Below are 17,015 nucleotides of genomic sequence, written 5' to 3'. Positions count from 1 at the left end.
CGACACACGTAGCACTTTTGATTCATTGCTTAAATCACCAATTACATGAAATTCTTCAAATACATGATTGAACCATGTCTGCTATAATCCTAAGCAGAAAACAATCTTAAAATCACCTCTCCAGATTCTGTGTGCCCATTGGTATAAAAATTTTAAGGTATATCAGACATGCTGAGGTCTTGAGGTGCAACCTTGAAGCTCTTCTAACAGGAAGGTCCCGGAGACGGAGCTTTAATTGGAGTGACAACTGCAGGCTCGATCACTGTGAAAACTTGCTCTACGCACATATCTCTCGCATGTTGAAGCCAAGGGTAGTTTACAGTGTGTCAAAAGAGAGAATTTCAATTATCCCCTTCAGGCTTCCCGTTCACCTAATTCGCCCCATTTTTGGATCCTTCCAGAGCAGATAAGCCGGATTCCTGCCTTGAGGGGTWAGGGAATGCCATTTCCCCATCCTTCAGGAGCCCGTGCAGGTGCAGCACATGCCAACTGTAGCAACGTGCAAAGGATGATTAAAGAAAGCACCCAAAACAACCTTGAGGTTGTACATGGCACTTCTCCCAAAAGTTTTTCACAGTTATTTTCGGATTTCACGTGATTACATATTCCTAGCCATGAGCAACAACTAGAAGACATTAATACCCTGCCTTATCCCAAATCAGGCCTGCTTTTTCCTAGCCATGTCAGAAAGGATTAAAGCTGCACTTTCCCAGTAGCCTTCTGTGTCCTTTCCTAGCCTGTATTTAGTTAATGAGATTTTTTCCACTGCCAGAAGCTGGGATACAAATTCTGACTGTGGAAGTTGATACCTGCCCTCCTGAAACTCCTCCTTGAGCCAAATTCTTGAAGCACGCCATTTTCCCATGCCTTTCGTTTCCTTGTTCACTTTCGAGCTTTCTGAAAGAAGTATTTGAAGCATACATTTTTCTCTTTGGAGAATCATTCCCAAGCCTTTCAGAATCTCCCTAAGCTCTCTTTTGCCAGAGAAGAYGAGCCAAACTTCTGCAGGAGTACTCGCGCAGCAGGTGAAAACAGCTACAGAAAGCTGCTGCGCCTCTGGCCCGAGCAGTTATGACCGTACCATCCACCCGAGCAACCCAACAAGGGACCTCTGTTAAAGTGCGCGCTGACCTCCTGAATGAACACAGGCGTCAAGAAACATCTGCTCCGCTCCCATTTCGAAAATGAAAGCTAGTGTGGCAATGAAAGCTATGTGATTTACTGGTGGAGCGCTGTTAAACGTCTCCATGCTGCTCGACTCCCTTTGCCCCCATGAGGCTGCCCAAGCGGATGAGCAGTGCAAGGACAGAGGTACAGCAAGGGCTTGGGAAACGTGAAAACACAAGCCCAGCATGATACGCAGACCTGAAACTGTAGCCACTGATTATCGTCCACAGTCACGGTGTAAAGCTGTAGATCTGCCCTTTCCTAATTGAGTTTTATATTGTAAGTGAAGACCATCAGGTTGGGAATCCAGAGATGGCCAAATAGAGAACTTATTAAATCACTGAAAGAACAGGATTTTTTTTATAGTGAGTTTTGCGGGCAGAATCCAGGGTCCTCAAGAGCAACAGGAGCTTCAGAACTTAAGGTTCTCATTTGAACCTTGACCATACTGGGGAATAAACTGAATGTTTTCTTTTTTGCGGGAGTTGTTCTGCTGAACTTCATGTGAACTTATTAATTGCTAGACTATATCGTCCCACTGAGTTATTACATCTACACTGTTAATAGGTTCTATTAATGTCCGAGTTCATCCTCAGGTCGTGGGTCATTAACCGAGGCATGGTTTGCATCGTGCCCTATTTTTCATGAAAGGCTTATTAAGACAGATAGAGACTATCAATGTTAACGCCATTTGCTTTTCAAGAATCTAATGAGGTCATTAGTTCCTACGTTTAATTGAAGTGCCAAAAGCAGGCACAGAAGATAGAAACGCAGGCGACCTCCTCTCTGTTTCAGCTGTAGGGCAATACGTCACGCTATTTCTCTCTGCTGTTTTGTTTTTGGATGAACGTGGCTTTGCAGGAAATGAAGCAGGCATTCCTGCGCTCTGCAGTGACAGGAGACCCAGGGCTCCCACTACCTCTGAAACGACCCCACGTGCTGCTCACAGTAAATGCCTGGTCCTCTTTGCTTAGAGAGCGCTGGAAGCTCCTAGTGCCTGAAACCAGATGGTTGTAATAGATTATGTAATTTTGGTTATTTCAGCAGAACAAGCTCTTATGATATTATTTTCATTCTGGATACACAGCATATGAAATTACTGTAAACTATTTAAGTATGCTTCACATTTTCCGCATAAGAGAGAATTGCCTGAATCTCAGAGGAATTAAAAAAAAATCCTTATTTTCTGCATATATGAAATTTCTCTTGAGCAAAGGTTTGTAAACTGTTACAAAGACTGGCAATCTACACCAGCTGCCTGCCTTCATGAGCAACAGTACACAAAGACAAATACAACTTTATATTGCTCATCTTGTACCACGCTGACTTTCATCTCACAGTGCAGCACATTGTTTTATACACAGTCCCTTTTCCCTCCCTTTGGCAAGATAAAAATCTAGGAATTTTACAATGCTTTTATTATACACTGAACTTTCTTACTACAATATTTCTCACTATAAAGTCAGCTCTGATATTGTATCAGATCAGCGTAACGTAGCTTTGTAGCACAAAGCGCACACAGCCGTCGGATACAAACTGCAATGGGAGGGAAAATGATTAGATCCAAGAGATGCAAGGTGGGGGATTTTGTGTTGCAAATCCCATACTGGAGAGAAGTTTCTAAAAACCTGTATTGCTCATTCACATTTAGCATGTATTCATTGTAGACTTTATATAAAATTACACTGAGAACATTTATGTATCTGTATGCCCCTGCTGAAATCTAAATGTAGACTGTACTTCATTCAGACGCTGTCACATGCTCCAAACATTTAATAACGTAGTCTGATGCCTCCAGGGTATGGGAGGAGGCAAATAAGTTTTTGTTTCCTGTTTCACAGATGCTTTTGCCTCTCTGTATTTGTTCCAGAAGGATACTAATCTAGCAAACAATAAAAAAAGAATTAATGTTTACAATTCTATATCACCAAACAAAGAACTCCACATGGCTTGCCAAATATTTATATTTATATATACATCTATACATATTTCAGTATGTCTGAAAATGCAAAATCAAGCCTCAATCATCAAGTCCTATTATTCAGCTTATTGAAAACTTATTTCACTTTTTAAAGACTGAAATTGGGCAGGAACTGTAAAAAAACAACCTAACTTTCTTATAAGCATCATCTTGCTTTCAGCCAAGATACTAACCTGGCAGGTTACCACTGCCAGAGCCAGGTCTAGGCTAACCGAGAGAATTCAAAGACAACATAGGCCATCGTCAAAATGCCACAGAAAACTGCCTAAACAAAACACACCATAAAAAAGGTGTCTAGAAAAGGCAGAACACACATCAGATAAGCCGAGGTGACCAGGAGACAAACCTGGAAAGCTTCCTTAATTTCAGTTTTAAACTTGCACCTTTGTCCATTAACCTCCCTTTGCTCTTTCCACAACCCAGCAGCCTGAGGTCGGTCGGGACAAACGACGGCCAGGCCTTTACGACCTGGGCAACAAACAGGGGATCAAGCCAACACCGAGCGTGATTGCACAACTGTGCACTTGCAAGTTCACACAAAACAGCACCACCGACAGAAAGCCAACAGGAAGAACGGCTAGCCTGACTTCTTACAACGAGACCAGACAGGCGCCAATTTGGACACGCAAACCGCACATCTGAAACAGTTTACAGTATTTCCACATTCTCACAGTGTGTTACAATTCAGGGTGCTTGTGCCCCGCGACCTTGGAGAGCTGAATAAGCAACAGCTTGCAGTAAATTCAGAACAAACTCATTTCCAAGAATAAAATGTTTTCCCACAGATACAAGCAGCAATCTTCCAAGCCTTCTAGCATCCCATGATGCCTGGCTGAAAAGTTTGCAACCAAGTGCCAGAACACTCATGCACAAAAACAGGAACAAGAATTTGCGTTTAAATACCAATAAAAAGAAAATAATTTACCTCCTATTTGTTTACAAAATCCAAAGAGTATCTTCTCTTTGCTTTGGATGAATGTTCCAAAGTTGAATGACTTTATGTATGTAGACATACATATATACACATATATACTCTACGTGTGTGTGTGTATATATATATATATGTAATAAAGATCTATAGTGACTTTAACCATGAGAATGATGCATAGCTAGTATACTACAATATTTACAGTAACATAGTAATATAATTTATAACTAAAATTTGCCCATAAAAATATGATTAGTTTTACTAATCACTTCTCAAGAGCCATACAAGCAGGACTGATTGAAAAGTGTATTTATCTTGTTAATTAATTAAAAAAAATGGTTTACTTTGTTATCACTGTGATTCTGGTGCAGTACGACTTACAGAACTCTTCAGTAATAACACACAGGAAGAGAAATAACCAGTTTTATTGTTATGACTTAGGCTCAGCTTGCAGGATTTGTGATCAGGAAAAGCATCTTTGATGGCTAAGACAAGCAGAGGAATCACTTTTTAGTGATTTAACAACACTTTATTTTAGGATAAAACAGCACTGTAAAAGCAGTAGGCAATGACTCACGCAGAAGCGTCTCAGATAATTACTCCTAATCATCCACAGGTACTTTTCAAACTTATCTGATTTAAATGATTTAAACCTTTCAAAATAGGCAAATAAAACATATAAGTGTGGCAAATTATCAGATGAGAGGTTTAGTTTTTATTAATTTTTCTAAAGTAGACTTGTCAGTATTACAAAAGAGTCTGTTTACTTTTTAAAAACTAAAAAAGATTGCTCTTTTTGAAACTAAACTTTAAAATTAATAAATATATTTCCTTATATTGTGTTCCACATGGCAAGAAAATATGTGAAGTAAAACCTCATATATTAAAAACCTTGTAATGCAAATATCCCAGCAAAATTTCACCACTGGGTATATTTTAGACATGCTGTAGAACTGCCTTCAAAGTGCTGAAGAAGTTACTGCTCTGCTGCTTGCTTTCACCATGCTCAGCATCCTTTTACAATACCTATCATGAAATTATTTCAAGAATAGTTGCAAAAACCAAACAATGAGGTATGTTACAGCTCCATAATTGTACATCCACTTCATGCCTTACTGGTAAAGACATTTGTGCCATTTGTCAGCCCTGGGCATCCCACCACGCATGGATAGTGAGCTAATGGCTGGAGGACCTTGCATCCACGTTGCAAGTGGAGCACTTTGGATGGTGACCTGGCATGCGATTTTGGTTTGATCAGGAGGGAAATACCTCTGACCACATCAGTTCTGTGCTTAGTACATCCTGCAAGGCTCTGAGCATACAGGCAAGACAAATTCATCCATTACAGTATGTTCCTCAAAAGTAGATTACAGGGGAAAAAAAACTCCAGAAAGCTAACTTTCCATCATCAAAATAGGTTACTACCAGCACATGATATGCTTATTTTTCGGTATTTTTTTCTTTTTTTTTTTAATACAATAAAACATAACTAGGTATTCTACTGCCTGATGTTTGAAAAGAGATTAAGCATCTCATCTTTGCTGCCAATCATCCAAGGTGAAGCTAATTTTTATGCACTACAAAAATATGCAGCTTACTCTAGTACAGAATGAGTTGCAGCCTGGGGATGGTAACGGTACAGCAGGAGGCAACAGTCAACTCGAAAGACTTCACCGCCCTTTTCGATATGCTTATAAAAGAACAGCAAATCTTCTGGAACACCCTGGAAGAGAAGCAGATATTTCAAAACAAGAAGCGATCACCATTCATAGTTCATCAGATTGCATCTGATTTAATCTGCAATCTGAATTACTTTTCGACCAACTGAATAAGGTTTAACATCATTTTATTCAAATTCTTTGTATGTCATGCCATGAACTTATCCAACAGGCCCTAAAATAAGAGTATGAACCTTAATAAAAAGCCTTAGAATGGTTCAAGGTCTGCAAATAAAATTTTTTTTTCTCTTGCCACTTATTTCTATGCAACGCTCTTCCTAATGGTAAGCCCCAGGAAACATTAAAAATTTCACGAGCATATACGAACATTTCCAATCTAAGTCATAGAGTCATCTTGCCAGAGATGCAGTGCCAAAAGGGCAATCATATGGCATATAGTATTCAATTACATGTCATACATTATCACAGTATAAATCCACTTCTAAAGATACTGTCCTACACTGAAAGTGAAAAGCAGCACCTATTTACATTTTGCAATGGTCCAACTACTTGAAAAATTAAAATGTGGCTAGAACATTCAATTTTCAAATGTTTGAATATGGATTCTTCTTTCCTTGAATCCCCTGTTTAAAAAGTCGTAAGACTTTACCAGGCTAAAAATCTTTGATGTAAGAAGTCAGGAGTGCCAGCTAAAATATTTAAGCGTAGCATCAATAAAAAGCTGAAAGGTAATATGATAACATTATAATTATATATGCTCGAGAAAGAAAAATAAAAGAAGGGCAAGTCACAGAAATGTATTTAGTTCTGTAGGCAATTATCACATACACAAATGTGAACAGGGGCATAAACCTCCACCTCATCTGTAGGTATTCTGTTTTGACATAGAGAAATAATGAAAGTGCAAGCTAAATAAATAATAAAAAAAAGAAATTACTCAAAAATTTTCCCCATTACTACAGCTTCTGGGTTTTTTCTATAATTAAGAAAAGGAGATTCTCTAATTAAAGTGTGGGACACAAAATCGTTCTGTGGTTTCGTCTGGCCTTTTAGTTACAACATCAGTACAGTTCAGGGTCTGTTTTTCATCCCCACCCATCACACTTAGTGTTCATCTCGGACACAGTGTGGACTAAGCAGTGGGGCAGGAGCAGGGGGGGAAGAGACAAAAAAAAGCTTTGAACCTGGAAAGCACTTAAAAGCACTCAATTGAACATAGGAACCAGAATCAAACCAAGCTCTGTACTTTGCATCTCCAGACTTCACAATAGATTGACTTAAGTCACTGAATTTGACCACACTCCCAAATTCTGAAGTAAGACAGATTCTGATCTGATTGCTTGGCAAGGGCAGCTCATCTGTAATTAATGTTTTTCTTTGTAGTTATTTGTCTGATTTCTAGTTCAAGAGCTCAGATGCAGAAGAACACTTTTACACAACTTTGTAAAATTCATGCTTTAGAAGAACCTACTTTGATAATCACAAAAGGAATTTGGGGGAGGTTGCAGGAAAAGACAGCAGCCACAATCAGCAGGAAAGCAAAAGAAAAACACGTAAACTCAAATTCTTTCCATTTATCATGCAGCCATTTTTACTCTTTCCTTATTCTCAATTTCAATGGAAAGACTGAGAGTCAACAGTAAAGTTTAAACCATAAGACTATTTTCCAGTCACACACTAGACTGTTAGGCTGGGCACGAATTTATGGCATGTATCAGCTTACTGCAGTAGACATATTTTGATTCACAGATATCATTAGATCACATACCTACTCGCAGCTCATTTTATTTCAGACCTGCATTTACATTACTCATCAGGATCATTAAAAGGTGTGGTAAAAAAAAAAAAGAGAGTTACTACAGAAGTGAAAGAATCTTTCAGGCTGCTGCTGGGTTCTGCAGCGCTTCTTTGCTTCGCTTTAACTGGCAGATGCATTTCTGCAACAAAGTCCGCTCCCCACAGGAACGAGCAGGTGCCTTGTATTGCTCAGCAGTGCCTTCTCGCATTTCAAAGCAGCAGCACTGCTGCACATTTTTCAGGGGAGGAAAGATGTTGACCGTGTTATAGATCCTGCAGGGATGGGACTTCCTATGGCTCCCGAGCGTGTAAGGTTGTTGCAATACAAGAGTTTCTTCTTATTGGATCCAGATGGCATTTTGAACACCAGAAATGTTTGCTGAACAACTGAACTTTCAGGGGGGAAGCTGTTTAACCACGACAGGGTACTTGGAAGTATTTTTGGAAAATTAACAGCTACAGCTAAAAATATCAATTAATAATCCAGTAATTCAGTCAATAGGCCACCACATAAGTAATTTTCAGCCTGAATAAATAAAATTAAGTTGCACAGTATACACATTACTGTTCTACATAAAGGTTTTCCCACGTTATAGGCAAAACCCAGCTCTGTGCTCCACTGCACTACAGGCTATGCCCTACTGGATAAACTCATCATCCTGCCTCACTAGCATGGGTTATGCTGATCAGCTGCAGATGACAACTCCCAGGGAAAAATGTAATTGGCATCTGCCCTGTCCTAAGCAGCTTGCACTATATTCAAATTAATAGGTCACTTCAGCTTATTGCTTCTAAATCCAGTGTTTTGGGCACGTATCATTTGACTGTGCTGATGCTTGGCTGTATGGATGAGGAGATGGTTCTGCATAAATCATGGGATGTCAAACAACCTAGCTTCAACTAAGCACGTTCCTTGTTCAGAGACTGAGCTCTAAATATTTGACAAGTCTTTTGTGCCACCTCCTTACTGCTAGGGAGGTTTCCCACTCCTAGCAGATCACTGTGCACAAAGCAGTGCTTCTCATTATAGGTACTGCAGTTCTCAACATACATATTTGGCAAGCTGCAAGCCAGCTACCACTGCAACAAGCAATTTCAGTTACAATTTTTGCAGCTTCAGCATTGGTAATTAGTAGCTCATGCCCACCTTACACGCTTACCTAAAGCAGAATGAGAATATGGACGGTGAGGATACTGATGGCAATTTTTGGAAGGCTTTTAATAAAAGAGTTGCCCTCCACGCTATGCTGTTGCTCAGTTCCTGTAACAGGTAACATGTGGTGGAAGACAGTGTTGTAGACTCAGGACAATCAACTACTGCAGAACTGCAGGATGACAAAAGTCCTGAAGCTCGTCTTCAGAAAAATCCAAGATTCTCTTTAGGTCTCTCTCCTGTGCTGATCTGAAAGTCCATATCCAAACCATATCTGCAAACCATTTTGGTTTGATTATAGAACATGATGCCTATATCAATGTTAAATTTACTTCAATGTTTAGAAACTCTCTACAAAATTTCTTTCATTCAAAGGGGGGGATATAGTAAATTCTAAATGGTATCTAATAATACACTAGCAAAAAAAATAATCACTAGATGTGGGAGATGAGGCGAGTTTTCAAATAACTTTAAAAAAGTCATTTATCTTTGGCTCCACCACTTTCTTTCCTTTTTAGATCAAATACTGATCTCTGTTCAGCTGCAACTATACCAAGCCAAAAATACCAGTGCCTGTGTTTTATCCAGATTTTTCCCTAGAGCACCTTGATAGGTTATTTGACAGACTGACAGTATTTTAATTCACATTCCAAAAATCCAAATTTCTACTTAGCCTTTTACCTTCCAGGCCTTATTGTAACTGTCTGCCTTTCTGGAGGGAATGACATTTGTGTGCTTTGGCAGAGAAAAACGGAAAAATGCATTAGTTAGTCTCTGAAAGACTCCAAAGTTCTCTCGGAGCAGTATAGTACGTGCTGCCATCTCCTCTTCACCAAAGCACACCTTGACACCACCTTCACGCTTTCTGTGACCTTTTGTCACAAAAACAGATCATAACTGAGTTCTAGCCACTTTGCTCTGAAGTGCAGTTCGTATTCAGAAAGGTCAGTGGCTTATCATACGCTGTTTGTTCTATCTGAGGTTCAATGCAAATAATTCCCCCCTGTTTTCACACTTAGATTAGGTTAGAGCTTTAAGTCAGACGTGCCATTTTTAGTCTGCATACACTTAAAAAGAAGGTTAAAGGCAGGGGTGAGGTGCTCTGGTTTAAAAGAAAGAAAGAAAGAAAGAAAGTTTTCTACATGGTTTACCTTGGAAATAGGAGACGAAGTTTTGGTAAAAACACAAGAGAGAAAAACCAAGAATGGTGCGTTATTGTCTTGATGTCAAGAATACTACGGCTTGGATCAAGCTGTGACTCTGCAGTTTGCTGCATTTGCATGGAGGGGGGGCGGCAGGCTAATAATGCTCGTTCATACTGTTCTTACTGTTTCCTAGGTTTCTTAAAGCGTTTACGTAAAGCAATAAACTGGATTATTTTAGTTTAGTGCCCGTGACTAGAACAAACGCATGAGGTGGCTAAAGAAACAAGCAGCACGTCTTCCCAGAGATCTGCGTTTGGACATAACAAGCAGGTGGAAGTTGGAGTCTCACCAGAAGAATACATTTTGGTAGAAACGCAGGAGGACAGCTATCTACAAATGTTGATGTGGACACAGAAGCACACTCTCAGCTGCAGGTAGTAATAATCTGCATAGCTCCTAACAGATACCGTTGTCTAGCACTGTGCATGGCTTTATAAGTCACCAACGTTAATGGTCCACACAGCTTGGAAATCTGCTCTTCTTATTGCACAAGGGCCTGTAAGTTCTTTCTCGGTGCAGCTTTATGCGATGCTTCTGAACACAGTTATGACTTTTCATCAACACTGCTAGCTATCAGAAGATGCCAAAAAGTATAGGAGCAAAAAAAAATCATGGCAATAATGTGAGTTCTGAAGGATTCAGGAAAGTCTCACGGCTTCTTTCAGTAATGAAGTACTGCACTCTTTGTATGGTTTGGGTAACTTTCAGGAAGATTATTTCCCTTGAGTTTCCTGAAAAATTAAGTCAGAAATATGGCTCATGTGACCCTCCTCCTAACAGTGGATATTGGGGAAAAAAAAAAAAAAAAAAAGTGATCCTCTCTATTAGATTATCTCAGTCTCTGCACACCATGAAGAAAGAATTTGCTAAAATCAAAAAAAAAAAAAAAAAAAAAGTGATCCTCTCTATTAGATTATCTCAGTCTCTGCACACCATGAAGAAAGAATTTGCTAAAATCAACTGCTTTCAAGAACTTCTGCTTTATTTATTTATTTATTTTTAAAATTGGGGATCCCTTTGGCTTTGCTTGATAACATGAGGTTTCATGCTGAAAATATTTCAAACTTGGGCTCTCATTATGACCATGTATGTAAAAAATTAATCATATATCATCGGTTGCATTAATAGCACCGCTATCATTTTATTTAGGTAGCACAAAAAAACATACTTGTCAAGGTTCTTAGAAACCATTTCTGAGGAAGCTATTCAGAATTCTGTTTGGATATTGCCACACTGAAAACACACAGGGAATAAATTTCCAGTGATTGCAGATTTTGACCAGAAGGAATTTTGTTTGTAAAAACATTTTGTAAATTATTTAAAAAATAAAGCCTGGATGGACAGACAGATACATGCATATCTATCTCTAATAAAAAAGATAACTACATCAGTGGTTATATATTTATATTCTATCAGTCCACCCATACTATTAACTTAAAACATCAAATTGCATTCCTTCCATGGAAGAACTCTCTCCATTTGTTCTAAGCACTGAAATATGAAGAACAGGTGTTCAGATTTAATTCCAAAYGAGAAATGCAGCTTTTTGGCATGGAAACAGTTTAGCAAACGGAAAACACTGAAATCTGGACATGTTTCTGTGTTTACTGGCAGCAATATGACACTTACAGGTTGCACTGTAAAACACTAACTCAAAAAAAGGAGAGGGAAGCGATCAGATTAACATAGCCGGATCACAGGTCAGGTCAGCACACGCACACACATGCATAAGATCCTCGGGAGGGCTCAGTGCTAATTTTTAACTGCTCTACTGATGCACAGAGAAAATCCTTCTTTGCCTCAAATTAATTCTTTTCGAATGGAAAAGAATTAGACCAGTACTAAATACTTTACAGCACCAAATGCTAAAAGATATAGGACCTGATGCTAGACTCACGCAGGATAAAGGTTTGACCTCACTGCTTATAGTCATTGCTTCATTCAGATCTCTTGCCCTGTTAGCATGGTATTTTTGTTGAAGGTCCTCTGTGTCAGCCAAGGCAGCAAACCTAACAAGATTAGAAGGATATATCATGCATTGTTACCTAAAATCTTTAAGACTGTTAGTGTATTACACCTTCACATCAAGTGGCACAGTTCCTACCTAATTATAACAACAACAAAAAAGAGAGAAGTAGAAAGAAAAGCAAAAAGAGCAGAGAAATTGTCTGTAATTTCTTGATTTCTTTTTGCAGAGAAATAGTCTGTTTAACTTAACTTTATCATTAGATTTGCTGTTCTATTGCTCTTACTATATTTTAATTTTTTGTTCTTGAAATCACCAATGATGTTCAAGAAATTACATCAAACATACTCTTCAGAGAATGAAAATACAATGATAAGGAACAATAATTAAAAGAAGAAACAAAGAGTGCAGATCAACAAATGTAGACTGCAATGGAGACAGGCTACATTCCCAGGTCTGCCACTCACTCACTGTGTAATTAAAAGCAAATCTATTAAAGCCTAATGTTTTCACCACTCTGAACACTTCTGCTGTTCTCTGTTCATCGTCTCTTTAAATTATAATTTTTTTTGGCAGCTTGGAGAATATATCTGTATATCCTCATACACTGACATCCACTCCCACATATGCATATATATATTTATATATACATACACACACTGTGTAGCATAACAGGGCCTCTTTTAGAGGCTATAAAAATAATAATAATAATATGCTGTAGCTTACACAATAAAATAAGAAATAGCCCTAGCAGAATATTTTTTTTACAGTACTATTAAATGAAGGCTCTCCCCCCCCCCCCCCCCAAAAAAAAAAAAAAAAACAGAATGACCTAAGCTAGCTCTAAAATTTCACTAACATCCTTACAAGCAAACCCCCTGAAGTCCAAAACACACTGAATGGACCCAAATGACTCTGAATTAGAATGATAAAATTGGCTAACATGTTTCCACTACTACTGTACTAAATATCACCTGAAACCTGCCCACCCATATCCCAATATAATTTATGCAGTGATCCACATATTCTCATGATAAACATGCAGATGACCCTAAAGCAACCAAAATGAACACATACACACAATCTACAAAAACAACAACAACAAAAAACGACTTAGCTATCAGCGGAGGAACACTTCTCAGAAAAAAGTCATTTAATTTTTAACCTCTCAGTCCTCATCCTCGAGGGAATTACAGAGCCAGTAAGGTTGGAAGGGACCTCTGGAAATCATCTAGTCCAACCCCACTGCTCAAGCAGGGTCACCTAGAGCATGCTAGACAGGGTTGCATCCAGGCGGGCTTTGAATATCTCCAGAGAAGGGGACTCTGCAACCTCTCTGGGCAACCTGTTCCAGTGCTCTGTCACTCTCACAGTGACGAAATTCCCCCTCACGTTCAGACGGAACTTCCTGTGGTTCAGTTTGTGCCCGTTGCCTCTTGTCCTGTCGCATGGGACAACTGGAAAGAGTTTGGCCCCATCCCCTTGACACCCTCCCTTCAGGTACTTATCCACATTGATGAGATCCCCTCTCAGTCTTCTCCAGCCTGTCCAGGTCTCCCTCAATGGCAGCACAGCCCTCTGGTGTACCAGCCACTCATCCCAGCTTGGTATCATCAGCAAACTTGCTGAGGAGGCACTCTGTCCCTTCATCCAGGTCACTGACGAGTAAGCTGAACAAGACTGGACCCAGTACTGAGCCCTGGGGAACTGCACTAGCTACAGGCCTCCAACTAGACTCTGATATGATCACAATCCTCTGAGCTCTGTCTTTCAGCCAGTTCTCAATCCACCTCAAACTTAGCATCTTCCAAAGACAAGCTTGAGAACTAGCATTCACAACTTGATATAGGAAAACACAGATATAGTGATAGTAGTCTTATGGCACATTGTTATGTTCCCTTCTCCCTTCTTCCTTCAGGATATGGATATAAATCTTTTTTTCCCCGTAGAAAAATCTGCCTTATCTTTCAGAGATGATCCACAATACTACAAACACTTCATCCTGACTTTTATTTAGCTTTCATATCTGCTGCTTCTATTTCAGGCCTGAGGAAGAGCTTGAGTTTCTGAAATCTTGTTTTATTTTTCCAGGTATGCTGACACATCTAACTGTGTGTGTCAGATTTCCTTGCAAATCCCATTTTGGTTGTGTCCTTAAGCCATCAGTATTGCATCTAACCACCTGCATTTGATTAAGTACTGCTTTCCACGAAAGTGGAATCAAGAATGATGTATACTTGACAGCCTAGATTTACTGGACCTCATTTTGATCTATATTCCTTTGCCCAGTGTTTCTTAAAATAGTTTTCAGGCTTTCAGAGGCTGTTAGTCAACAGGAAATAGTAGATGCAACAAATTCCCTGGAAGTCAGACCAGATGGTTCCTGGTCTGCATATTCATCCACAGCACTCACCTTTCCACCCTCATCAAATTTGCCCACGTGATAAAACCATTCCCGGGAACAGAACCAGGTTGGCATGATGACAGTTGGGCCATGTGAGGTAAACACCTAGGAAAGAGGTGGGGGGGGGGAAAGGCTAATTAATACAATGTCAAAAACAGCATCTACTGTGAAACAAGGTAGATCTTACACATTCACCTAAAAACCTGCAAACACCTACTTATATTTAACCTTCAGCACAGAAAAGCTCCACTGAAATATTCACTCGCTTAAAATGCAACATGTGCTTAACACTTGAAGTGTGGTRTATACTAGCATCTCTGAGGGGTCACAGCCACAAAGATCAATCCATGTATTTCCTGCTTCAGATTCCATGATGCTCTGTTCTATCATCAGTTACAAACAAACATGGGGTACTTGGAACTATATTTCCAGTTTTGATAAATATACTGGAAATGGTAGTTCTGTTAAAAATGCCAACATTGAGAGTGAAGGGAAAAAATTCAAAAAATCTTAAAACAAAGTTCTTAAACTTAACTCTAGAATTGCACAGTGATTTGGCATTTTTTATCCCTTATAAATATGTTAAGTAGGCACTTCCACTGATCTTTTATTTCTGATAAAGACAATTAAAATATCAAACTTGCACAAGCACAATACAATTTGGTTTTAAACATTACTAGAGCACTACGGTTTTGCTACCCCAGTGGTACCTACCTTAAAAGGTTGTTGGAAAGAAAATGCTTTAGGGAATGAAAAGGGAGTGGCTATTAATTTCCTCCTCTTGAACAGTGACAGCCAAGAACTATACAGATCAGTCTTTGCAACTTTAAACAAACCTGTCGTGAACACAACTATGAAATAAACCAGAATCTGGATTACGGAAAGTAAAAATGATCCTTTCTTCTATGACAAGATGAAGCATCCAGCCGAACAATAGACTGAACTTGTCAGGCAAAGTTAAGGCAGCGTCCTGTACTGCGCTCCAAGAACTCTGCAGGCGACAAAGTACAGCTCGATTTACACAGTGAGAAGAAAGAAAGAAAGAAAAAAAAAGTGCTAAAGGTGCTAAATAACTGTCCTCTTCCTGATTTCAACCTGAGATGGATTTCCTCAAATTCTTGTCCTGTCTGGATGCTTCCATTTCCATGGAGAAAAAGAGATTTAGAAGCCAGATTTTATGCACCCAGTTCTCCACAGGCACTTAGTGCAGAAGTCTAACCAAAAGCCCATAGATGATCTACTCCCAGTTTTTCACAGCATGAACCATCTGATCAAAGGCAGGCACCCACTTTTGGGTGAAATGCGCTGCGTTCTGAACTCCCGGGGCACAATGATAGATTTCCACTGTCAAAAGGGGAGCCTAGGGTGACTTACTTAGATGCTTACATTTTAGGCAATCCTATTGAGTCAGAGTAATACCCACCACCTAATAACTATATGGTTTAACACATTAATGGTTTGTTCCTAACAGGGATACTCTGGCTAACTGTTAAGAACTCCTCCCTAAAATCAGTGGAGCTGAAAGACTCAAAACAATCCCAGAAAATCAGAGTAGACATGACTAGTCAGTACATGGTTATTAGTGCCACACTAATTAATTATAAGGGCAATTGCCCATGACACACTGCACATACAGATGGCTTTCCTAAATCAAAAGCTGCTCTACAGCTCTGATCATTTCGGAGAAGATAATCACACACACTCATTGATGGCGAGATGGAGGAGTTGCTATGTATGATTTCTTGTTCTTATCCTTCAAAGAAGTCCTTGAACCTGGAGCAGTACACCAGCTGAGAGCCAAAGAAATGGTAAAAAACCTTTCTTCACAGGAATGCCTGAACATTTGCAGCCTAATGTCAAAATAAGTTTAAGCAGATCTAAACCTGTGCTGCTGCTGCAAAAAGCAAACTCATCCTACCTTGTCCCTTGCTATGGTGAAACAGTGTTAGTGAAGCTGTGGGGCCAGCCAAGATTTTAGTTATTTTGCTAGCTTCGTTTTCACCTGATCTGCTCCCTGATCCCACTAACCACACGAACATCACAGTGACACTAGCAGGTGTCACTGTGGTGTACRTGGATCAGGGAGTGCACTAACACAGAGGAGCAAGGAGGAAAACCGGGCACCAAAGAGACAAGAGAGCAAGCCCGTTCTCTTCAGTAGCTATACAGATAATCCGCACGTAATCTTTAAATTGATAGGAGAAAATATATGCTCAATTCTATTTTTGCAGGATGCCTGAATTAATTTAACATCTCCCTCACCCATTCTGCACCGGCTACGCACTGCTGTCACTGCCAGCGGCACCGGCACTCACCTGACCCCCCGGGCAGCTGGAGCAGAGCACTAAGCCAGTAGGAAAACACTGCTTTTTTTTTTTTAGCTAGCTTTCCATAGCCTTCATTCTCTGAAGAGGTTCACTGTGGGGTCAAACTAGCAATACTGCTGACATACTGGAGGGGGGAAGGAAAACGTTCTGAAGAAAACAAGACCTCCCTTTTCGGTCATGGCCACAGTTAATCAGTCCAGCCGAAATACAAAACTGCACCCTCTGCCTGTGAATGTGTACAGTGACGGGAGGAGAGCTGGCTCAGAAAAAACATTAAACTCCCAACAAGTATATCGAAACACTGCAGCATCTGCCAAACTTCTGAAAGCAATCTCAGCTTCAGTAGAAGGAAAACAACCACAACCTTCTGCATTTGGGAAATTCTAGATGTCGGCTTAGTCAGATGGG

At 39.7% G+C, this 17,015-nt stretch overlaps 1 protein-coding gene across 4 annotated transcripts in view; it reads right to left on the bottom strand.

The window, feature by feature from the left end:
* The window catches only part of QTGAL (queuosine-tRNA galactosyltransferase), a 127,484-nt gene that overhangs the window by 23,182 nt on the left and 87,287 nt on the right, over nucleotides 1–17,015 (bottom strand). For 3 of the 4 annotated variants that reach the window (XM_085298316.1, XM_085298319.1, XM_085298318.1), the window contains 2 exons: nucleotides 14,290–14,385; nucleotides 5,675–5,799 (listed from right to left, as the gene is read on the bottom strand). In XM_085298316.1, coding sequence (XP_085154442.1) covers nucleotides 5,675–5,799; nucleotides 14,290–14,385 — 221 coding nt within the window. The remainder of the gene's footprint in view (nucleotides 1–5,674; nucleotides 5,800–14,289; nucleotides 14,386–17,015) is intronic. The other variant, XM_085298317.1, reaches the window with a different exon arrangement.

Source organism: Rhea americana, unplaced genomic scaffold (assembly GCF_003343005.1).
Source record: "Rhea americana isolate MKP2758 unplaced genomic scaffold, rheAme1 scaffold_138, whole genome shotgun sequence".
Classification (NCBI taxonomy): Eukaryota; Metazoa; Chordata; class Aves; order Rheiformes; family Rheidae; genus Rhea; species Rhea americana.
The sequence above is the reverse complement of the archived record's forward strand: the minus strand, read 5'-3'. Positions and strand labels throughout refer to the sequence as shown.